This window comes from Cibotium barometz, chromosome 11, assembly GCF_041138505.1.
Source record: "Cibotium barometz isolate CiBa-2024 chromosome 11, ASM4113850v1, whole genome shotgun sequence".
NCBI lineage: Eukaryota > Viridiplantae > Streptophyta > Polypodiopsida > Cyatheales > Cibotiaceae > Cibotium > Cibotium barometz.
In genome coordinates, this window is record NC_141056.1 from 30,095,482 (window position 1) to 30,120,932 (window position 25,451).

The 25,451-nt window shown below is 45.3% G+C and overlaps 1 protein-coding gene across 1 annotated transcript in view; it reads left to right on the forward strand.

Moving 5' to 3' along the window:
- Nucleotides 1-23,363, forward strand: part of LOC147634034 (uncharacterized) — a 47,033-nt gene extending 23,670 nt beyond the window's left edge. The window contains exons 7-14 of the mRNA XM_086805137.1: nt 16,617-16,697; nt 17,359-17,457; nt 17,604-17,789; nt 19,357-19,420; nt 19,801-19,853; nt 19,941-20,048; nt 20,195-20,368; nt 22,777-23,363. Coding sequence (XP_086661263.1) covers nt 16,617-16,697; nt 17,359-17,457; nt 17,604-17,789; nt 19,357-19,420; nt 19,801-19,853; nt 19,941-20,048; nt 20,195-20,368; nt 22,777-22,962 — 951 coding nt within the window. The 3' untranslated portion in view covers nt 22,963-23,363. The remainder of the gene's footprint in view (nt 1-16,616; nt 16,698-17,358; nt 17,458-17,603; nt 17,790-19,356; nt 19,421-19,800; nt 19,854-19,940; nt 20,049-20,194; nt 20,369-22,776) is intronic.
- The last annotated feature ends 2,088 nt before the right edge of the window (nt 23,364-25,451 follow it).

Consider the following 25,451-nt stretch of genomic DNA (forward strand, 5'->3'; position numbering starts at 1 on the left):
CACGTGCATCCCGATTCCCGCACTTGGATGCCACGTAGACATATCTAAACAAGGTACTGCAGGACCTGGAGTGGAAACTGGTCCCATGTGAGTCCAGTCTGGTATGAGTCAGCCAGGGTTCCACTCTGTGCGTCCGAGGTCAGGTGTGCATTGTCCTGCACACGAAGCAGTGCCAGTCCGTATTGTGAGTCTCCCTCTGGAATGATGTCAGGTGATCTGAGTATCTGGTCCGTGACCGGGTGCCAGACAACTGGAGAAGCATGTAGGTTTGCATGTAGAGAAGGGGCCAGCCCATAGGGCTACCCCAGGGTAGAGCCTAGAGCTCTTATTGTGGGCATGGGGGAGGTGTAGAACCACCCCCAAGGGGCCAGGAGGGCCCTAGGCTGTACCCACCAGTTGGCTTGGGCTGGAAGGGCTGTCGGCCAGCCCCAAGGCACCTGGACAGGCAGCTGACAAGAGACAAGGGACTGCCCAGCCAGTCGGCTGAGTGTGGGCCAGTCCTAGATTACATGCGCTGACTGCCCAGCAGTCCAGTCATAAGCGCATAACAGCCAGCTGGATCTTTAGGTGTGAAACGACGGAAAATATAACATTAAATGCTATTTCAGCAGGTGTGAGCTTTTCTTTGGCCAACCGACTTCAGTATGCTAGCCGACCAGGGCTAGAAGAGGGTATAAAAAGCCCAGCCATGAAGTCAATTAGGCATCTCACAATTCACAAGGGATTGCTGCCTTCCAAGGGCCAGGACAACCAAGGGGAAAGCTTCAATCAAGGTGAAAAGTGCAGGTCAAGATTCCATCTTTATTTTCTGATTTACATCATTCTAATAAAGCAAATACACCATTTGTGGTGGGGCCCTACAGACGGTATTTGGGCAATGGGACCCAATACAGTGCCACAGAGAGACACTGCTACGGACTCATACACAAGGAGAGGTGGGCGACAGCTCTAGCTCACTGATTTCTTCCAGAGATCTGTCCAGTGCCTATTCTGACACAAGAGGGGGTTACACTTCAGCGCGTTGCAAACCTCCGAGCCAGACGGAAACCGAGAGCACCAGGCTACCAGACTCCCAGACTACATCAGAGGGAGATCACAGAGATACGGGCTCGACATCAGCACCATATCCAGGAGCGGCTAGCTCACTTACACTCACACCCGGAGATTATGCTCCGAGGTATTTTTGCCTCGCCATCGCCTATGTATTACATATTACACCCCCATTATGGTACTGGTTGGAGCTAGAGAGATCTGCATTGCATTCTTGTATACCTTCCGCATATAGGTTGCATACTGAGCCTCTAGCAGTAGTGCTCTATCCATCACACCCCCCCACTAGCTCAGTACTTTCATAGTTTATTTCATGTTCATTTTGTCCTTTTTTTTTCTGGACATCCAGAAGACATTGACAGTTGTACATTGATTTGTCTCATAGGTCGAGTTCGGCCTCTAGAGTAGACGTTAATACAGCTTTCTTTCTTTCTTTCTTTCTCTCTCGTCCAAGAGGTGTGACACTCGACAGAGCCACTGAGTTATGTAGAGCTCGACGCCCCAGACCCCATGGCCCTCGCCCACGGCCATGCCACCACAGGAAGATTTGGGCCATCATCTCCCATCATTGCAGGACCTTCTCGCGCCAGCTCAGTTTTACCACCTTGAGCACCATGTCACAACGGCCCATGAGGGATGTATTAGGGTGATATGAGAGCTCTCTGCTCATGTACCTAGATCAGATTTTAAAGTTCTAGATTTTTGTTATCTTTCTTTATTACTATTTTGTACCCAGCATTATGTACCTCATGGATATGATGTAACCTTTTTGTCTCATAGGTCATTTTGGCCTTTTGAAGACGTTAATACAACTTTCTTTCTTTCTTTCTCTCTCTCTCTCTCTCTCTCTCTCTCATTCCTTAATCATTCTTGATCACTTTGGTGAGCACCTTCAGCCCTCTGCCCATGGAGTCCACTCCTCGCCTACTCCCTCCGTCTCATTCCTTAATCATTCTTGATCACTTTGGTGAGCACCTTCAGCCCTCTGCCTACGGAGTCTACTCCTCGCCTACTCCCTCCCTCCCTCCCTCTGTCCCCCCCCTTGCTGTGTGTGTGTGTGTGTGTGTGTGTGTTCGCTGTTCGCTGTTCATGTTGGTGCTTGCTCCTCGCCAACCCCTTCACCCTCACCCTCCCCTCTTGCCCACCCTCCTCACCCTCACCCTCCCCTCTTGCCTACCCTCCTCGCCCTCCCCTCTTGCCCACCCTCCTCACCCTTCGCTCTCGCCCACCCTCCTCGCCCTCCCCTTCGCCTACCCTCCTTGCACTCCCCTCTCGCCCAGCCCCTCCCTCGCCCTTGCTTAACCACCCCCCCCCCCCCCCCCCTCGCCCCTAGTCGCCAGCCCTCTCTCCTCTCTCACACAAGTACTCTTGCCTCGCCTGCTGTGCCCAGCCCACCCCGCCATCTCTCTCTTTCCCTCTCTCTTTTTATCCAGACATTGTATGAGATCCACCATGATGTAACTTTTTGGTCTCATAGGTCATTATGGCCTTTTGAAGACGTTAATATAACATTTCATTTCATTTCTCTCTCTGTCTCGGAGGAGCCGCCAACGTTGAAGAGGAGCAGCCAATGCTGAGGAAGTAACAACATGGACGAAGAGGAGATTGCCGCCGAACTCGGAGGAGCGGCCGATGCTGCATTTCATACACCGGTAAAGTCCCCTTCTGTTAAGAATTTTTATGTGAGAAAAGGTAGGGAATGCACACTCTCCCCGGAGTCAAAGCTACTGGGGAAGATGTTACAGGACTGAGTATTTTACCTCTTTTTCTTAAGCATTGTGATTATGTTTAATCCTGATTAGCATTCATTGATCATGTTTAATCCTGTATATGCATGTGTAAGTTTGTACACGTGTGTGGATGCAGATACATGTTTGGTGTGTGTGTGTGTTCATGTGTGGGCATGATTAGATTTCTTAAAATTCATCAGCATATGCTTCCACCACAAATTGTGTACCATCTACCATTGAGAGTCCATGCAGATGTATTACATGGTTCAACAGCATATGCTTTCCCGTATACCCCCCCCTCTTTCTACCCCTCCTCGCCATACGGCCCCATAGAATGGTTGGTACGATGATGAATGTCGCGAGACTCGTGACCACAGCGGGAGATCACCCTTTGCATCCACACACAAAGACAGGCTAGAATGCTCTTCAAACGCCTTGCGTGGAAGAAGAAGCGGGATTACCCGCCCAAGCTTGAGATGGAGATATACCAACTATTTTTGGGGTAGGACAGCAAGAGGGCGTGGAAGATGTTCCATGAGCGACTGCCACCCATACCTATCACAGCACATGAGGCATGACATGAATATGCAAGAACTTTATATGAAGTACCAGAGCAGCCCCCCATCCCTCATCCATTAGCGACTTGCCCGGATCGTAGTACTTTTGTCACCATTCGGATGGTTTTGGATGCTATTGACAGACTATGTAATGGAAGAGCCCAAGACCAGGATGGTCTGGTGGCAGAACATTTTTCACATGCCAGAGATGTATTGGCACCACTGCTAGTACACATGTTTAACAGGGCCATTTCCGAAGGTTTCCCAGACAGTTGGTCGGCACATACTATTGTACCTCTATTTAAGAGTGGTGACCCCATGATACGGGAACTACAGGATCATCATGATTGGCCATTACTTGGCCAAGATATTTGGATCTATTTTGGATCGAGAAATGAGTAGATGGGCTGAGACACATGGACTTAGAGCACCTGGGCAGGTAGGTTTCAGACGAGGTTTCATGACTTTGGATCACATATTTGCCCTCAGGGTTCTCATTGAGGAGGGACGAGCCACGGGGGAAGAGGATATATTGCTGCAAAGCCTTTGACACGGTGCCACGTGCTAGACTCATGAGGAGATTGCATGACATTGGTGTTCCCGAGGAGATGCAGTGGGGCATTTATGCATTATATGAGGCGGTGATAAGCTGAGTACTGACTCCCGGAGGCATGTCAGATACAGTGACTATCACCATTGGGGTGAAGCAGGGATGTCCACTGTCACACCCACCCTTTTGGGACTTTACATTGATGAGATATTTGACTACATTGATAGGATGGGGGGGCAGGGGCCAGTCTGGCAGGGGTTTGAATACCCATACTGCTATATGCCGATGACATTGTACTTATTGCAGACTCTTCTGAGGGTTTGCAACAACATTTGGATGCTTTGCAGTTGTTTTGTGCAGATAGGGACCTCACAGTGAACCTTGGGAAGACTAAGATTATGGTCTTCAATACCGCACAGGCCTGGGTGACTAGATCCGACCATCAGTTCACTTTTAGAGGTGAATTAGTGGAGTGCACCAGATCATATGTGTACCTAGGAGTCACATTCAGCGGACCACAGTTCTCTATGAGGTAGGCAGCAGAGGCTAGATTGGCACGTGGATATGCAGCCCTAGGGGCACTAGAGAGACAATGTGCCTACATTCAGTTTTAGGAGCTGCGCACCAAACTCTGGTTGTTTGTCACATTGGTCACACCTACACTCTTATATGGCTCACCCATATGGGGACCCAGCCTCTACCACACGAGGAGGGAGCCTCTTGTCGGCCAGGTCGGACGAGAGAGAGATTTCTATGATGGATGGCAGGTACTAGAGAAACCACTGGTGACTATGATTGCACGCACGATTTGGAGAAAACCATTGGCACCTCATGAGATTGTCAGAGCAGAGATAGGAGCTGCACCAGTGGTTACCGAAGCCCTGTTCCAGTTAGTGACATTTTTGTAGAGGATATGGGAGCTCCCTGGACAGAGATACCCACACCTAGCGCTTATCTCTTCCAGGCAGTTAGCAGCAGACGGTGATACACGATGTTGGTACACCCAGATGTGTACTTGGCTGAGATTACATGGCATGACGATTGATGCACTCCCTCCATTTGATTACAGCATGGACTGCCCCTTCTTGGACCTTGGTCGCTCTAAGCTGAATAGGGTGATCAGGATGGACATCACGAGGCTAGATGCAGAACGGACATGGTCCAGCGCCCCCCCCCCCCACTACCACTAAGCACGAAGATGGCCCACTATCGGGACCATTTTCTACATCTCTCCCCAGATGGCTTTGTGACACCGTCTACATACATGGACACCCATCTCTCACATGGCACTCGCAGTGCCATTGGACAGATCTGCACTTCATCACATCAGCTAAGGGTAGAGACTGGCAGATACGAGGGGATGAAGCTAGAAGACCGCATTTGTCTGCTGTCACCAGGAAGTGGAGTCAGAGGAGCACTACATATGCCGATGTACTGTGTACTATGAGATATGAGGGAGATACTGGTGTCTCTTACGAGAGGGTTTTGGACCATTACGACATGTGATGGAGTTTGAGGATCAGAGGTGTTTGGGGCTTTTCTTATTGGAGCTCAGACGCCATCGAGAGGCTCCTCTAAGAGCCAGGATAGCACACCCGGATCCACCCCGCTAGCGAGCCATGATATAGATTTTTTCAGGGCTAGGACCACCCCGACAGATACGACCAAGACCTCCACTACCCCTTGGAGAGCCAGACATCCCATAGACGTCCTCTAGGAGGAGTCACCCTTGACAGAGCCATAGCACTTTGTCGAGCGAGACGCCCACGCTTACCAGGACCTCGTCCACGGCCGCTTGGTGGAATAGAGCCATCATCACCCGCCACAGGAGACGACTACCCCACCACTTTAGTCTCTCTATCTTACAGCACCCCATGAGAGAGAGACTGAGATTAGTAGATTACACTAGTTTTATGCTAGTTGTAGAAATTATACACTTTTGTTGTACCTCAGTAGGAGTATTTTCCTTTCATAGCTGTTTAGGACTGTTTTAGGACTTTTTTTAGTCCTTTTTGTCTTACTTTTGATGAGACACCATCAGCTGTGTACTATGTTTTGGTCTCATAGGCCACTTTGGCCTTTCGCAGACGTTAATCTCTCTCTCGTTAATATAACATTTCATTTCATTTCATTTCTCTATTCTTTGCACATCTACTTCAGTTTTGTGCGTTATTATCGTCGTGAAAGATGTTGAATTCTGAGCATTGAAGTTATTGATTCGACCACAAAGCTTCTGCATGTTACATTGGTATCAGAGCCTTCTTCAAGTGTGAAGATTCAGCCAGAAAAACTAGGAAAAAAAGAAAGATTTTTTTTTTCTCGTTTGTGTGGTTGGTTTCTAGACTCCGGTGGAGCACCCCCTTTCAATGTGACTCCTGTCCCTCGAAGGACGGTTGGTTTTCAGCTAGTCTCCCACACGCATAGTGGATGGTCACATTGCGCTCCGGAAGGAAAGTGCATTTTCCTGCTATGGCGAGCCATGATGATGAAAGAGAACGACAACCTTGGCAACAAACTACACTAGGCAGTGCTTCTAGGGCGGCAAGCATGAGTATGTTCCAGTAGATGATCCAAGCAATCGCAGAACAGGGTACCAAATTGGAAGAGTAGTTGGCGCTGGAATAGCGCACCCGTTCTCCAGCTCCTCTTTTTCCGTCTCCTCCTCCCTCTCCTTCCGTTTCCTAGATTCAAGATTCTCTACTACATGATCCTTTTGAAGGGGTATGACCACAATCGAGTTCGATGCTCGAGTTGCAGATGCGAGCAATGGAGATTCAATAGATGGAAGATCGTAGAGCAGTAGCCCATGCTGCGGCACAAGACGACGCCAGGCGACGCGTGGAACATGAAAGATACCTTGCGGCTTTGGACGCAAGAATGACACCATCAGCTTCCTCAACTCATTTTCTCGAGAAAATGAACTTCAGTAAGTATAATAGTAAACTCGATCCCACAACTCTTTATTCTTGGGTACATCAGTTTGAAGCTTATTTTGTCGTAATTAGAAAAAGTGACACTGACAAAGTGATCTTGGCTAGTTGGTACTTGGAAGGTGAGGCCATTCCTTGGTGGACCGAGTGGGCTCATGCCCACGCCAGATTAGGTATGGCAGCTTATGTTTGGGACGAGTTTGTCCTCGATCTTAAGCGGCGGTTTCTACCGCCCCATTACCTTGAGCGACTCGAAGACGAATTGAGGGAAGCGCGCCAAAACGCGCAACCAGTCCTTCAGTTTGCCAATAAAATTTCAAACTTATGTTTGCAGTAGGGCTTATCTGATGAGGACAGGTGCCTGTGGATGTATCAGATGAGGCTCAGATGGAAGTGGAGGAACTTGATGAGGTTCTTATTCCAGAGCAGGTACTGGCACATAAGGAAGGAAAGGTACAAGGTAAAGTTGTCAGAATATGCAGCGGAGATGATGACCAAATCTGGGAACACGAGCAAAAGCAAAAACGCAAGCAGAAAAACAGCACAAGAGAGAGAGAGAGAGAGATGTAGGCGTGTAACTCTGCACTGATATACACAGGAAGATCCTGAGGAATGATACAAATGAGGTATGGGGGCTGAGGACCTATATATACCCCCCTAGAGGGCAGTCGGCCAGCATAAGGAAAAGCCCAAGACTGATAAAAAGGTCCACGACTGCATAAATGCAGTCGGCCAGCAATCTGGTGCCCAAAACTGATCAAAACCAGTCGGCCAGCGGCAGCAAGAGTGCCCACGACTGATAAACATCCAGTCGGCCAGCACTGTACTGCTCTTGGCACCCTCTGGCAGCCCTCCCAAGCCTTAGAAAAATGAAAAAAAATGGGGAAAAAATACGGAGAGTGGGGAAAAATGGGAAAACACCTCATAAGGGCAGGCACACCCACAACAAAGGCCCTGGTGTATAAAACTAGATAGGAAATGACTTCTAACACCCCCTCTCAGCTCCTGGCTGTGTAACCAACCGCTGGGAGCTGGGGCGCCGCCTGAGCAAATCCTGAGAGCGACTTCGTGAAGAGGTCCACCGTACTGTCGTCCGTCGAACAGAACTCCAGCAAGATGTCATCAGCAACGATCTGTTCACGAACAAAGTGCCTCTGGATGACCATGGGTTCCTCCAATGGAAGCCCAAACCTGCAATGTAACCTCCTCCTGCTGCTCCGTAAAACTGCTCCTGGGCCTGAAGTAGATCCCCTCGTGTCCGGATCTCCTCCCCAAACTGAGTCACTCCATCCGCGGAGTCGGACTCCATCCAGCAATCCCCCTCCTGTGTACAAGAGTCCATGATCCTTCGCATGCTGCAGAAACCACAGGAAATGCAATCCTGCCTCACAAAGAGACATCTGCAACCAAGAGCTCAACTGCCTCATCAGGAAGCTCCCGTCCAATCGGGTGTCCATCAACCAGATCAATGAACCATACAGCTTCTGAGTCAAAGAGACATCACACTGCTCACAAGGATCAACACCTGTTACGGTGCACAAGCAAGTCCTGGAAACCTGATGAAACCTATCAACCACCCCTCTGAATCCGGAACCACAAAGCCTGGAGAAACCACCTCCTCCTGCAAGTAAGCACCTGCTACCTGCCTGGCTTTCCGAAAGGTCCCCGTGGAAAGAACATCCTCAACTACCGGAAGTTCTAAGCCCCGAACACTACGAGACATCAGAGCATAAGTGACCTGTTCAGCTTCCTCTGACTCACGAACACAAGAACTACCAACCTCAGTACTGGAAAGTTCCTGCGCCAACTGCTGCCATCTACTGGTACGCTATCCACCATCTGGTCTCGGAAAGCCTGTACCTGTAGCGTATCCACATTTGAGTAGCCATTACCAGATTGTCACTTATCACAATCCTGAGGACCTGGGAGAGAGAGTGATGAAAGCCTGTAGACTCCATTCTCCACTCAACCTTCCCAAACCACTTGGCCTGTTGCTTTGTCCCGGAGAGCAACAAAATGCTCATCAAACTCCACCCGTACGCTAGTCTTGCAAACCTGATGCACTGACAAGAGATGAAAACCAAGTGCCGGAACATGCAACACCTGGGAGGAATGCTTCCCCCCTCTGCCATCGGGAACTATCTCCATCCTGCCCTCACTGTGAACTGGGATAGTGGACGTATCCCCAGTAAGAATATGACCAGAAAGCCTGCAGAGATCCTGTAAACCGGAACGGGAAGGAGTCATGTGCCTGGAAGCACCACTATCGAGAATCCACTCCCGAGTATCCGTTGCGGAGAATCCTCCAATCTCCTCCCTGCCTAAAGAAAATGAAGCATCGGTGTCCATCACCTCCAGGTGCACAAAAGCCGGAGTCTTCATGATTGCTGCTGAGGAGTCTTCACCCTTCTCGGTCTTCCGCTTGGGACACTGCCTCCAATAGTGGCCTTTCTCGCCACAATCATTACAGGTCCTCTCTGCCTTCAGTTTCTCGCGGTCAGTGTCGGACTTCTTCTCAGAAGACTTCTCCGATGAAGCCTTCCCTTTGCCTGAGTTACGGCCTTTTGACCGTTGGCCAGTAAAGGCCTCCGAACCTCCACCCTGAGGAGGGTTCGTGAATCGTTCCTCCTAGTCCAGGACCATGGGCACAAGCTCCTCCCATGTGATGGTGCTGAGCCTGCCACTAGTAATCAAAGACGAGTAAAATGCTGAGTACGAAGAGGGCAAGTGTGACAGCAACGTGATGTCCATTGATCCCTCACATATGGGTAACACCCTTGTGAGGCCTCTCTCTTGTATGCATCAATCTTGATTAGTGATCCCACATCTGTGTCTAGGCCTCCTGGTCCTTTCGGATCGACGGTAACTCCCCTTCCTCTACTTCCGGCCGTGGAACACCAACAACGACAAAATCGGCGAGGTCGTAAGACTCCAGAACGGATTCCATCATCACCTTCCATATGCCATAGTTGCTCCCGTCCAACTGACGGTCCACCTGGAACGTGGGGAGTGTCGGGATCTTCACATGTCTCTCGGCCATCTCAAACAGATCTGCCATAGCGGGGATGTCCTCTGAAAAGGGTGGGTGGGTGGGAACAAAGAAGAACTGATACCTGCAAGTGGCTGTCCAGCAATTCAGCCCGCCTTCCTCTTGCTTCTCCTCTTCCCGATCAGCCCAAAACAGTCCACCAATCAGCCACAAAACAGCCCCCTCTTGCTCACACAAATCCCAAGAGCTATCTAGAGCCTAGGCTCTGATACCATGTCAGAATATGCAGCGGAGATGATGACCAAATCTGGGAACACGAGCAAAAGCAAAAACGCAGGCAGAAAAACAGCACAAGAGAGAGAGAGAGAGAGATGTAGGCGTGTAACTCTGCTCTGATATACACAAGAAGATCTCGAGGAATGATACAAATGAGGTATGGGGGCTGAGGACCTATATACACCCCCCTAGAGGGCAGTCGGCCAGCATAAGGAAAAGCCCACGACTGATAAAAAGGTCCACGATTGCATAAATGCAGTCGGCCAGCAATCTGGTGCCCAAAACTGATCAAAACCAGTCGGTTAGCAGCAAGAGTGCCCACGACTGATAAACATCCAATCGGCCAGCACTGTACAGTGTACTGCTCTTGGCACCCTCTGGCAGCCCTCCCAAGCCTCAGAAAAATGGAAAAAAATAGGGGAAAAATACGGAGAGTGGGGAAAAATGGGAAAACACCTCATAAGGGCGGGCACACCCACAACAAAGGCCCTGGTGTATAAAACTAGACAGGAGATGACTTCTAACAAAAGTTTCCCGTGGCTATCTTGTGAAGTTTAAAGAACTATTCACCGATGGATGCGAAGTGGATGGAGGAGGGTGACTTAGCAGATTCACCTAAGGTATTGAAGCTTTATCTTCATGCTTTTGAGTTGGAGCCGACTCTTGCGACGGCTCATTCAGGTTCAACAGAGCATGAGTCTGGAGCATTGCCTGATGCTCAAGCATAGTTTCCACGAGTTTCGAAAACGGGGGTGCGTAGCACGGCGAGAAACGGAGTTTCGGAGTTTCGGCCTTCGGGAAGAAACGGGGAAACGGAGTTTCGGTTTTAGGGTTTAATACATACATATATAATTAATAAAAACATTACAAAAGCTTGAAAAATACATCTTTGCTCAAGTTCAATGTCAAAGACTCAAATGATAGATCAGAATGGCGGAAATAAGCACGCAGAATGGCGGCGAAAAATAGCACGCGGGTTTCTAAACCCCGAAAAAACAGGGCCTTGGAAACGCCGTTTCTGGAAATGGAAACGTTTTCGAAACGTTTCGGTGGGCCAGAAACGGCGTTTCTGGAAACTATGTGCTCAAGAGGGGGGTAGCACCTCCGCTCCCTTGTTACAGACAGGCTCAGTTGTTATCTAGGAGTCTCTTGGTGACATCTTTGTATTCACTCGAAGGTACTGGAGGCTGACAGTACATCTGCTTATGGGACTTCTATGATATTGTGTACTAGTCACATGAGATGGTAAAGTTGGGCATGGTTCACAGTCGGCCGCACCATGAACTGTAAGTGCAACTATGGATGGTTTTTTACCTTTGGAACTAAAGTATGACTGAGGAAGATTGGGATATTGATCTTTGTCATGCGGTTCTAGCTATTCTAGACCACAAGATCGGTCAATTGGATATTGAGATGATGCTATTTGTGGAGTTGGTCTCCTTTTGAATGGCATGGTTTGGTTGAGTTCAAAGTCTGCAGCAACCTGAGCTAACACTTCGAGACTCTATGAAGGGCATAAGTCTTGCGAGCAGGGATATATGGATCGAACTCTATTTGTAAATGTATGCATACACTTTTTGAGGTATTATTGTATTCTGTTGCCATTGGATCGTGGTATCCTTGAGAATACATGGGTAATACTCTTGATTGTGTCGTATGATGCATGTATGTTGGTATGATACATCAAGTACTTTATTATGTTCATGGATGCATCACTGAGTGTGGCTCCTGAGGGATGGCCATGAGCAGATTGGGTAAAGCATCAAGAGGGATATATGTGGAAAGTACTTCGTGGATGTATAGTTTAGATGCATTGAGTGCTTTCATATGCTCATGTTGTACCATCAGTCGCGTGGGTCCTGTGGGATGCCCATGGGTGTAAGGCTTGCGAGCAGCCCTTAGACTGTTACTTTGGAGTAGGTAGAGCATCTTGAGGAGCATATTGTTTGCGAATGCATATATGTGTCATCCATATGTTTGTCATATGTAGAATGATGCATGGTTTTGTTTTTGGCTAACATAGGTTACGTGTTTCCACTTGGTTTTAGACTTTTGCTATAGGTTGTGAAGGAACAAGCAAGAGTTGCTTGTCACTTTGATGTGACGGTATGGCCTTATTGTTCAGGATGATTGTTTCATCACCCAAATGCACTGGAGGGACATTGCTTTGGTCATATGGGGAATCTTTTGGATGCTTACTGTGTTATTGAGTGCAATTGAGGACGCTTTTTCAAGAGGGGGGTATGTTACGACCCTGTGTTTTTCCCTCTGGACAACAAGCAGGTGGGCATGAGCACGATAGTGAAAGGCATCCTTTGGATATGAAAAGGAAACCCATATATGGTGGCCAGCCCAAGTGTGAAAGGGGACAAAAAGGATTTTAAAGGTTATAAGGTTTAATAACCTTTGATGACTTAAAAATAATATTATTATTGAAGGCATGCATTTTTCTATTATTGCTTTTGGCGTTTTTGAAAAGCGATTGCCTCTTTATAAAGGTGGAGGGTGGCGCATGGAGCAGCGAGCGCATCCCCTTGGGCAGGTTGACGTGTGGATCATCATCGTGTGACAGGGTGCATCCCCTTGAGGTGGCTGCCATGTGGAGTCGGGTGCTGCTGAGCGTATGGCTACCAGGCGGCTACTAGGCGGGTGACCAGGGCGCTGTTGCGCACATGGGCCACAGCAGGGTGCTGCTGCGCAAGGGCCACAAGGAGGCCAGGTGGCTGCTGCACACAGGGAGGCCAGGCGGCTGTTGTGCGCATATGGCTACAGGCGACTGCTGCACACATGGCTACAGGCGCTGCTGCGCATATGGCTATAGGCGTTGCTGCGTATATGGCTACAGGCAAGCGGGCTACAGTCCGCTACGGGCGCCAGGTGGGCTGCAGCCAGGCAGGTATCAGGTGGAGGCTCTCTACGCCAGGTGGTTGCACGTATGGGCTTCTGCCAGCAACGGGCACAAGGCGGGAGACTCTCTACAGCCAGTCGGGCAGCCAGAAGGACTGCAGGCAGCCACAGAGACGCAAGGGCTGAATAGCACGCTTGACTCTCTCTCTCTCTTGGAAGGAGGTGAGCTGAAGGAGGCACTGAGGGGCTAACAACCAAGGGGTTTCTCTCTCTCTCTCTCGCTCGCTCTCTTCGCAAGCAGGTTTTGTTTTCGAGATTAGGATGCAGAGGATCAAGCTACATATGCACAGGATGATGTTCTTGGAAGAGATGTTGTTGCTCTTCATCTTGGACTAATGTGTATTCAAGGATTGCTTGACACGTCCTCTATCCTTCTCTCTCTAGGTTTTTGGCATCGTGATTGGATGGTGCATATGTGGGTTTATCTGTCATGGAAACATGACATTGGTTTTTTGAGAAGAAACAGGACTTTGGTATCGAGGGAACAGGCCTATGGTTTATGGATACAGGTCTATGGTTTATCAGATACAGGTCTTTGGTTTCATGTGGAAAGCATGTCTTTGGATTCATGTGGACAGGTTCTAGTTTTCTCGAGGTTACATGCAAGCTGTGACTATAGGAAGGACATATGGTTCGGTACAGCCCTACTGCTGTTTGGGAAAGGGTTGTGGGATCCATGATAGCGATGGAGAAGACCTTTTCAAGCAGGGAGGTGTTGTACAGGTGTGCCTTCTCTATGGAATGCTTTGCTGTAATAAGGAGAGTTTTCTTTTGGAAGTCCTGGGTGAAAAGCTTCGAGGGATCCTATTGGTAGAGGATTCGACAAGTTGTACTTTGTGCTCAAAATTTGTTCAAGTAAAGAAATACCCCAAGGGGCACCACTGCGTTTTGGGGCCAATTGGTGTCCTTGTACTATTTGTAGGAGCACTCTAGCTCCCCCCGTTTGTTTCCTTTTCTAGGTTCCCATGGGTGATAAAGTGTTTTGTGCGCGAGTGTTTGTTTCTGAAGGCCGGTTTCAGATGGCACCCTGACAACAACAGTACATTGGTAGTCACAGGGCGTTAAAGGGCAGCCATATAGGCGTCCAAAATGGGTGGTGCAGACATTGCGGGATAGCAAATTAGCTACTTTCTTACCGAGCAGGACACGTGGAGGTTCTCATTATGCATCTTATTCTTTTGTGAATCATACTCTTATTGCCAATATATGCAATGAAGAGGAACCTATTTCCTTTGAGGAAGCATAGGAAAATGATCATTGGGTGCAAGCCATGTAGGATAAGGACGACTCAATCCTCAAAAATGACACTTGGTATTTAGCAGATTTGCCTTTGGTAAAAAGGCCATTGATACAAAGTGGGTTTATAAGCTAAAGCGTAAAGTTGATGGTACCATTGATCACTACAAGGCAAGGCTTGTTGCAAAGGGTTATGCTTAAGAGAAGGGCATAGATTATGATGAGACCTTTGTACCAACGTCTTGTATGACTACGATCATGTATATCATTGCATTGGCAACGCATCATTGTTGGAATGTACATTAGTTGGATATCAAGACTGCCTTCTTAAATAGTGACTTGCATGACGAGGTTTATGTATCTTAGCCTCATGGTTTTGCTGAGAAGGGATAGGAAGCCAAAGTATGAAAGTTAAGAAAGCTTTATATGGTCTTAAGTAGGCTCCGAGAGCACGGTATGAGAAGATAAATGCATACTTGGTTGCAAATGGTTTTTGCAAGAGTCCAACTGAGAGTACACTCTATGTAAGAGGGGCAAAGATTGTTTTTGGTCATCGTTTTTTACGTTGATGACATGTTGCTCATAGATCCTAATGAGAAGAAGATTTCAACCTTAAAGGTTGAATTACATGTGTCATTTGAGATGACAGATTTAGGCTTGTTGCATATAGTTTATGCAGCGTGATGATGGTATTGTGATGTTACAGTCAAAGTACATACAGAGGTTACTTACACAGTTTGGTCTTGAAGACTGTAAGCCTGTTGCTACACCAATAGAGATAGATGCTAGACTTAGTCTCCAGGATGCAAGTGAACCATTTGATGCATCACTTTATCAGTAGGTGGTTGGGTGTCTCATCTATCTATGTAATACAAGACCAGACATTCAACTTGTAGTCTCCGAGTTCAGCAGGTTTATGCATAGTCTTGGAAGTAAGCATTGGGAGGCTGCCAAGCAAGTATTCAGATACTTACAAGGCACTCGGTCCCTTGGCTTATTCTATGCTAAGGGGGATGATGTTCAGTTGCATGCTTTTAGTGTTTCCGATTGGGCTGGATGTTATGACATGCAAGTGTCCACTAGTGGCTTTGGCTTTCACCTTGGTAATTCATTCATATCATGGCTCAGCAAGAAATAGCCGACAATGGCCACTTCGAGCTGTGAAGCTGAGTACAGGGTAGCTTTTACAGCAACTGTGTAGTGTGTATGGCTCATACGCCTTTTGACATATCTTGGTATTGGACAACAGTCCCCACTTACATCTTCATTGACAACCACAGTGCATTAGCCGTTATGAGGAACCCAGTGTTTCATGCTCGCACAAAGTACATTGAGGTGCATCATCATAATGTCAGGGAGAGGCTCATTGCAAGAGAGATTAGCTTGGCTTATGTCTCTACACATGACAATGTGACAGATATGTTCGCGAAGGCGCTTGGACGAGAGAAGTTCATAGCTTTTCGCAAAGCTTTGGGCTTATTGCCATTTGGGGATTGATCAGCTATATGATTCTTGTACATATTCACATAATCATTACAGGAGGGATTTGTAACATCTATATGGTAGTGATGTGTGGTCCGGGATATTTTTTCCCTCTTTAGGCCGAGCATATGTATGCACTTTTATGAGTTTGTAAGTGACCTTATCATGTCACTTCACTTGTACTTCACTTATTCTCATCAATCTACTTTGAGTGTTGTGCTTCAATCTCTCTCTCTCTCTCGTAACTTGTGTATCTATGTCTGTGTTGCTAAATTGATCTCCACTCCAACACTAGCTCGGAGGTGTTCAACGGATTGTTTGGACTGGGTGGCTCTCTCTTGTACAAAGAATTTGGTTGTAATCTTCCTTTTCTTGTACATAGGACATACAATAGATTAGGACTCGTGTGTGCTGCGTGTGATTCTACCTCACTCTTCTTTCTATCTCTAAAAACCTTGGCACATAGGCACAAGTGTTCTACAGTTTGATTTTTTCTTTTAAATTTCCTCAAGTGTGTCCTCTGTAGAATTGGGCTACTGTATGTAACTACCAATTTTAGCTCAAGTTCTTGCGGTTTTAGCATGAATTGTTTTGAGAGACCAAGAAATTAATTGGCTTTGGTTACCATGTAACTAATGTTATCTAAACTAGTTGGCTTCGGTTACCATGCAACTAGTGTTACCAATTTTAGCTCAAGTTCTTGCAGTTTTAGCATGATTTGTCTCGAGAGACCAAGAAATTAATTGGCTTCGGTTACCATGTAACTAGTGTTCTCAAAACTTGTTTTACACTTGAAAGGGGTCCATTTCTTTGCCCAAAGTTAGTAGATATGAGGAGTTTAGCTTGTTTGATGTGAGAGATCAAGCAGAAGACAATGTTGTTGGCATGATATGGAACCTTGTTTTGCAGATCAGAGTGGCATTGCAAATAATGCGAAGAATCATCCAAAAAAGGGCACAGTTTGACATTATGGATATGAATGTCGCTCAGGTAATGTTTAGATTGTTTCTCTTCTTAGATGCTATGGGATCATATCATGACACATCCCTCATCACCTGTCCTTGTTTAATCACATCTATTCCATTAATTACAACAATATTGCTTTACTTTATGTATTGCATTGGGGTGGTTTTTTGCTTTCAAGTTATTACATTACATAAGAAATATCAGGCACAATGGGCAACTTTTTTGTAAGTGCGATTTCTTGCAATGCAATACTTTGAAAGTAAAAGACCACAACAATGCAAAACATAAAGTAATGCATTATCCTTATATGGGATGGAATGGATATGATCATACAAGGACAGGTGATAAGGGATAAATCTTGTAATGTTTTAAGGAGTTACATGCATTTTTTAATGTATCACATTGTAGGAGTCTTGTTTTTTAATGTGATACATTTTTTAACGTATCACATTCTAGGAATCTTGTTGTTTATATTTAATTTAGCATGAAAAATGAGATTCCCCCTCCAAAAAAAAATCAGTAATAAAAGTATGCAAATCTGAGAAAACAGATTACATCCTTCTATTGTGGTAAAAGGATTCTTTTACAAGTAGTCTAATGGAGAACAATGGTTGTTTCCAAACCTTCTGTTACAACATGATTATTGTGGGAGAGTGCAATTATTTGTTTGTAAATATATTTGCAGCTAGCATCCAGAACCTTCATTCCAGCACTCTTCGGACATGCCACTGGGGACATTTTTATACCGCCGCACCACTCTGACCTCATTCATCAAGAGTATGCTGTATGTCTCCCCACAGCTTTTGAATGGTTTATTCTTATTAGATTTTGTGTGTGTTCCTGTTAGGGTTGTATTGGGTGGTGCATGCACTGCTTAAATGAAGGTCCTTTTATTTTGTTCATACTTTCTTATCATGAGGTGTTTTGCAGGGGGACAAAAACATTATCAAGTTTGAAGGGGATCATAACTCCTCACGACCACAATTTTACTACGACTCGGTCACAATTTTCTTCCATAACGTCTTGTGTCCACCTGCCCATCTACCTGCTGAAGATACATGTGATTTCTTGGATTATGGTTTAAATGCTTTGCATTTCCGTCAAGAATTAGTTGAGGTATTCATATGGCAGGCATCTCTCTCTCTTTCCATCCTTTTTCCCCCCAATATCAAAACATGTGTGTATGCTTTTTCCTCAAAAATATCTATCCAAATTGCAGCCAGCTAGAGGAGACTTTGGAAAAGGGCCACAGTGAGGAGATCTTGCTTTTAATCGAGATCAGCATCATCCTATGAACTAGGGTTTTGACAGAGCATAGGTGACGCCAATGAACTATGTAAGAGCACAGGAGGAGGGGCGGGGGGGGGGTGGGGGGGGTGGGGAGAGTAGCATGGTATGTAATACAAGTTATTTTGCAAGAGACGATCAGAGGTGGTGTAAAGCTTTTATAGCTTTATTAACATGATTAAGACTTAATTAATGAACGTAAGACAAATGTTGCAAGAAAGGACTGAGTGATTGCATTGAGACAAGGGCCTTTCTTAAATAGAGGCCGAAAAGGTACAATTGAAGAGACACATCCCTGTGAAGGGGTGTGGCTCTTGAATCAATGGTATGTCCTTAGGACTTAGGGGTGTGTCTTTAATGAGTAGGCATATCCTTTGATAGTGACCCATGTGCAAGGGTGTGACCCTTCATAGGTGTCTTTACAGTTAATTAGGGATTAAGGAGTAATTAGGGAGAGATTAAGAGAGTTAGTCACAATTGTGACAGGTGGAGTACAGATTATACTCTTAGATCTAGTTTCAGAGTCGCCACGCCATTTGCTAGTATCCATATAGCAGACACTCCATTTGCTAGCATACGTATAGCTGACACTAATCATGGAAATATTGGGGGTTTCGCTGCATGGTAGCGATCTTGGCCATTGAGGACACACAGATCTTTCATTTTCACAAGCTTTCAGTCAGCCTACCCTTGAGTGTTGATGTGTGTACGGTGTAGCATAGCTTTTAACTTTGCACAATGTCAAGATTGCTTTCGGTCATTTTTGGAAATAGACCTATTTTTTCTTCTTCGTCATCTTATGTGCTCACCTGCAATTAGGTGACAAGTTGCATATTTGAATTCACAACTACATTCATGTGTAGTATATTCTCAAGAAGCAACATCTAAAATTAGCCTGTCATGAGTCAGAATTAAGACTCCTTATGTTTGACTGGTGTATGGATGTGCTGCAGCTTGACTCTTTAAATAGCTTTTGCAGATCATGGTCTTGTGAGTCCACCTTGGCCACCCTGTGGTATGTGTCGACTGGGTGAATAGGACTGTTCTCCATCCATTGGCTAATGATGAGAGTTATAGGAGACCTTCGGTGGTGCAGCTTCTGGGCCTGTCCAGAACTGTCTAGATGCCTGTTCGGGCCAACCCGAGGACAGGGTGTCCTGGAGTAAAGTCAACCAACTCCATGTATGGACTGATTCAGAGATATCAGTCCTTACAAGTAATGTCTGGACTGATTCAGAGATATCAGTTCTTACAGTTAACCTGAACTTTCCATCTAACTTTAATGGAGTGAGGGCTTTAAATGTTTTGTTATCTTGTGTGCTTTCCTGTAATCAAGTGCCCACCTAGGTAATGGGCACAGAGATGAAGGCTAAAACATTCTGGCGTTTGACTGCAGCACTCAGTTTATGAAGCATTGAGTGAGCCAATCATCACCGTACCAGATTCTCAAGAGTCTGAAGGTTTGCTCTTGCTTGTATGTCATATGTGTATCCTTAAAAAAATGTCTTGTGCTTTGAAGGGATAGGGGATTATCAGATGCTACCTAAAAAAGAATTCGTCAAGGAAAGGTGTTTTTTTTTTGAAACCCCCTTCCCTTTTCTCTCCCCTGCACATGCAGCAGCTGTGAAGGCCCACACAGCACACACACACACACACTCTTAAACATCACACACACACACACACACACACACACACACACACATGTAAGTTGTGTGCGTATGCACATGTGTACGTCTTTGTGCATGTATGATATATCTATGCATGCATGTATATGTACATAGTGTTTTGGAACAACTGCGGCACTCATAAATTTTGCATCTGATTCTGGATGTTTGATCAGGAAAGGAGAGCTATCAGCCGGCAACACTCAGCAAACTTGGTGAAACTAATGTCGTAAGGCCCTTAAATCTGAATTCTCCACTCAATGTAGTGCTTGTGATGGTTATCATTCTAAAGCAAGGCATCATTGATGATATGCAGTCACCCATGGATAATTTGGAACATCCCACAGAGGTTATTGAGCTGCTTAGAAGAGTAAAGTGCAGTGTTAACATCCCAGAAATACCTTCTTTGGACCAATTGTTGGAGGTAGTATTGATAATATTAATTCAAAATTTGCTTTTGTGCAATGTAGTACTTCACTTGCATGTGCACATGTACATCCACATCCATGGGCAAGTGCCCAAAGGCATAGTGTTTTATTCACGAGTATAAGCGTTTTTGCTATGTGACAGTCCAGAGGTAGAGAACAGAATGGAGATTGTTATTCCTATCCAAGCTCAAACGGTGCTTCAACCGAAGGTTGGGGTAGATGCTCGTCTCATGGTATAAGTGAGAACTCAGTTGAGGAGTCGCCCTCAAGGCAGAACTTTGCTGAAGCTCCAACAAATGCTGATGATGAAGAAAAGGTGTCTCTCTGCCTGAACATTCTGATTATAATGACACACCAGATGTGCTTTTCCACTTCTTTAGCATTTTTTCTTTGGATAATTTTTATATTCTTTTACTGTGTATGATGATCCCATACCTATGCATCTCTCAGCTCTCCTGGTGTTGCCTTCAATCCAAGAGGTTGCTCAGACATCCTCATACTTGCAACCTGATGACTTTCAACATTGGCTTCATCAAAATTAATCTAGGTCACTCACTACGTACTACACACTCTGCCCATAAATCAAGACAAGCCTCTCATAAAATACGTGAAATTCAAATAAAGTAAATCAAACATCGTATTCAGTCACACACTCTTACATAGGCCATCGAGCCTTATGGCGCATCCGTATGATCATTTCCATGATCACACGTAACACCCACTCTGTGCCCCATAAATCAAAGACAAGCCTCTCATAAAATAAGTGAAATTAAAATAAAGTAAGTCAAACATTTTGTAATCAGTCATACACTCTTGCATAGGCCATCGAGGAGGATCTCAGGTCCCCTTCTGGTGCATCCGTGTGATCATTTCCATGATCACACTTAACACCACCCCCTGCAGATCTGTCAGGGCCTTTGGGAGTAGAACTTGAGGGATCCTACAACCACCCTGGATACCCCTTCTTTACCTACTTAGCGTGCCTCAGGCATCGATGCAGATCCATCACGCAGCACTGGCAGGTGCTGCATGACATGACAGGTCAAAACCTCACAATGTAAATTAACTCACACTTACCCAAGCATCACTGGCCCCAAGGTCCGACTCCTTGGTTCCATCTCTGTAGGTGTTTGCAGTGTCAGCTACTGTGTTTTTATCGGTCAAGGATTGTGGTGTGTTCCCATCTCTGCAAAGACTTCGATTTTCAAGTAGCACCACTTTCCTTCTTCATTATTTATACGAATGATGAGGTAGCAGCATAGTGTATTCTTGCGAGCCTTGTGGATTTACAATGAGGCTGAGTGGGGCCTAGTTCAACCATGTAGAAGCTTAACTGGAAGATAATCTCTGAGCCTTTGAAGCTCAACAAACGTGCAGTGTTGAAGTCCCAGACACAGCAAGTTATATTCTTGTTCGGAATCCAAGTGAAATCCTAGAAGTAGACAAGGAGGTCCTTGTCAATAGGTAAGAACCTAGTAGCAGATCAAGCTCATGTTCAGTTTGCAGATACAGGTGGAGTTAAAGGGAGCACCAAGCATAGTTGCCAGGCGTTTCATGAAACGCGTTTCATAATCGTTTCAAAAACGTTTCTTTCAAATCCCAAACGTTTTAAAAACGTTTCATACAAAATGGGGCGGTTACAGCCCCCAAATTTTATATGTAAGTTTATCATATGTAAAATATATGTTACCTTCTCTGCAAAACAATATTAATCATGCATCATTTACACATTAAAACATGTTTTCAAGTTAAAACTAAAGAATCTGGGTTAAAAATGCTTAAATCATACAATTCCCAGGTGGACACGAATGAAACGCATTTCATTCGTATGAAACGTTTTGTTTCATTCAAACTGAATGAAACGCATTTCATTGCAACTATGGCACCAAGGTTGTGTTATAATGCATGCGTCAAGACAACTGAGGTGTACTGTGTCGCGTGGAATAGCTAGGGTTCACCATATGGTTGTGAGTCCTCACTAAGGGACACAGGTGATGAGAGAGTTTGTTAGGGTTTGAACACAATGCTTACATATCAATGCACGCCAATGACGGATCCTGAAGGTCTTAACCCTAGTTAGCCTTGGGACGTATCAGATATGGTGAAGTGCGAGTTGAAGTAACATAAAAATATGCATTTAAAAGTTTTCCTGGAAAGCTTCTCAAATGTAAGAGGAGTGGGTCCTGACTTTTTGTTTCTGTGCACTTTGGGTTCTTGTTGGATTGGGCTTTTTCCATTGATTTGAAAGAAAATTACGGGGTCCTGTGATTGGTCATGTGTTTGGTTGCTCTGATAGATGATTTACAATTCATTGTGTTGCTGTGTGTGCCTGTGACTGGATAAGTAGGCAGCCTTGGTGGGACCAAGCTCTAAAGGGCTTCCACTAGCCCCTCCATTCACACCATGTATGCCCATGCTTCATGTGTCGAGTCTGGTAAGGATTCTCAACTTGAGAACTAGCTTTTTCATGGATTAGAGTCATAACAACTGGATCCATATCCACAGAGCATTGGAGTTGGTGTAGCATATGCATTTTATAACAACTATGTTTTACATTTAATACAAGCCACAGGAAGTTCTCAACTCATATGATGCTATTGACACCATTAAGGAAGTTCTCAACTCATATGATGCTATTGACACCATTAAGGAAGTTTTTTTTGGGGAGGTGGTATGGCGTTTTGATTTTGCTGAATTATTTAACAAAATTCTCACTTGAAACAGATGATATTGAGAGCGGTCACTGCCTCTCTCAAGGACACAGATGCCCCCAGCTCCAAGACGCTTTTGAAGGTTCAAGATTGCAGCTTAGTAACTCCACGAAGGAAATGCAAATTGGAAGGCCTAAGCCGAAAGTTCAAGTTGAGCTGTTTCAGAGGAGTGGGCAGGAGAAGCAAAGGCACAACATGAAATGAAGCCCACAGACAAGATGCCATTTCAATATGCTATACTTGAGTGATAACACTGGAATGTCCGTAGGACCCTGCTCAACTAATTGTTCACCATAGGCAAGTTAGGAAAGTTGATACATCTAAGCAAAAAACTTCACAAGAGCATCTGACCCCTAGAGCCATTGTTTGTAACATATGATGTACGATGTATCATATGATGCAAGGTGTTTTCAAGCATAGTAGAACTTGTTGCACCATTTCTCAGCATTTTTGTTCATATCCCACCATACTTGCAAAGTTAGCTGGGTGAATTTTCTCCTGGAAACAAAGAGTCAATGAGATTTTTTCAAGTCTGAATTTGAAAATTTCGTCAACTTGATGTTTGTGGAGGGTTTTGAATATATTTGTAATTGCAGGCAACACCCCAACAACAACACACACACACACACGAGCACACATTCACGCATGAATGCATAAACAAAAATCAGTCATCAATTTTCTTGATCAGTTATCCATTGCAGAGAAACATGTTTTAAAATAAGCAGCCGAAGTTTAATGGCCCCTAAGCACTAACTGCACTAAAGATATACTTGGAACTTGATAGCGCCTTATATTGTACATTGTAGAAATTGGACTTGGTTAATCCTATGCTAAACGAAAGAGGAGTGTGCTAACGAGAAAGTTCAATATAAAAATACAGCTAGTATCCAAGAACAACTCAACTATCAAGCACAATCAATCTCAAATCTCAATGAAACCAGTGCATAGAGGATCTTTATATGTCTCACATCCACTAAGATCGTGAAATCCTACTATCCTAAGGAGTCGCTTTACCTAGGTGATACTAGTTCTAGAAGCATGTACACTCTAGTTCTAGGTATAAGGGCCATGTATATCTCATATACAGACACCAAGCTCCACCTTCTTGCATGCAATAATCAATTTGGGACCACTTTCTTATCATCACACAAAACAATAATTTCAAGACATTTGTTCAAATATCATACATCATATTGATATCTTAGGTAGTGTAAACCATCACAAGGTTGATGAGACTTCACAACTCTCGAGTTGAAACTCTTAAGTTAGCTGAGTTGCATGTATCCTCGTACTATATGAAAGTACCTTATATCATCCACATGGCATATTGAAACTATAGAAAAAGTCTAGAGATATCTAGAAGCCATGCATATATTTGTGCTTAATGATTTCACTACCAAGCATATGGAATATCCTCTATAGAAGATCAAGTAGATATTGAGGAAAAGATAAATTCATAAGCACAACACCACCTCCACCACCACCTCTAGTTGGGGGAGAAGGGAAGGGTAGTTCTAAATAGGTACCATTATACATATCTAATTACCCGTCCCCTAATTTCAAAATTATTACCATCACCCCCCACCCCCACCCCTAACGAGAGTAACATCAATGTTGTTGGTAATACTAATTCTTCTCATTCTCCTATTCATTTTGTAATACTCTTACCCTTGAGAAGATATCAAAATAGGAATTATCGACATAAGAGTCTACTGTAGACCCCCTTCAACACCAACTGCTTTACAAGGTACACCTATATTTATGGTTCTAATTTGCAAGCTTGTTTTGCAGAGTATGAAGACATGGTCAGAAATGGGAAAACCTCTTTAAAAGCACAAGCTAATGTTTAAGGTATTAAAGCAGCTTACACCTTTTGAAACCACAACAACCTAGAGGCATACACCATAAACCCCAAGAGACAAAAGTATGTAGCTTATCCACTCCATGCATTAATGCTAGAGTGGGAGGAATTGATGTCAATGGTAGCAAAGGGAGACTACAAAGCTAGCTAACCTCCAACTGCAAGACATACTGGAGATATGGGTGGTCACATACATGATTGTCTACATCTCTACAAAAAGATTAAAACCCAGTCAAGATATGGGGAGACAGAGGATGATAACCCAAAGGGGAAGGATTTTGGAGTGTGCGCTTTTGCCGCACAGGTCGTAGCTGGGGACTTGCCGGACACCGTATGCGAGCCACGAATGGCTGCAAGCATACAACCAGGAAGGCAAGCTCAAAACAGAATGCAAAAGGTGTGTCACTCACCGCTTAACTGCCGCCTTGAAGGATTCCCGCGTCGCAGCCGTGAAGGAGGAGCCGCCGTCGCCGCTCTACCGCCTCTCCGCCGCCGCCGTGCCGCTACACAGTGCTCGATCGCTCTCTCACTCACTCTCTCTCTCTCTCTCTCACAAACGCAGGAGAAGGAAACCAAAGAGATAAGGCAAGAGCACTCTTGTATTCACAACACATGAGAATGAGGATTTTAGGGTTACATTTGACTCATATAGGTGACTTGGCCGTTCACACTTGGGCGCCCATACATGGCCGGCCGACCCTAACCCTTATCCTACTGATATCCAAGGTGCGCCTCTCATCGGCGATCACCCAATCCCTTCATCCTTAACATATGGTGCCGACAAGCCCGGCCCATGACTCAGAATATTTAAATTAATGACGTAAAAT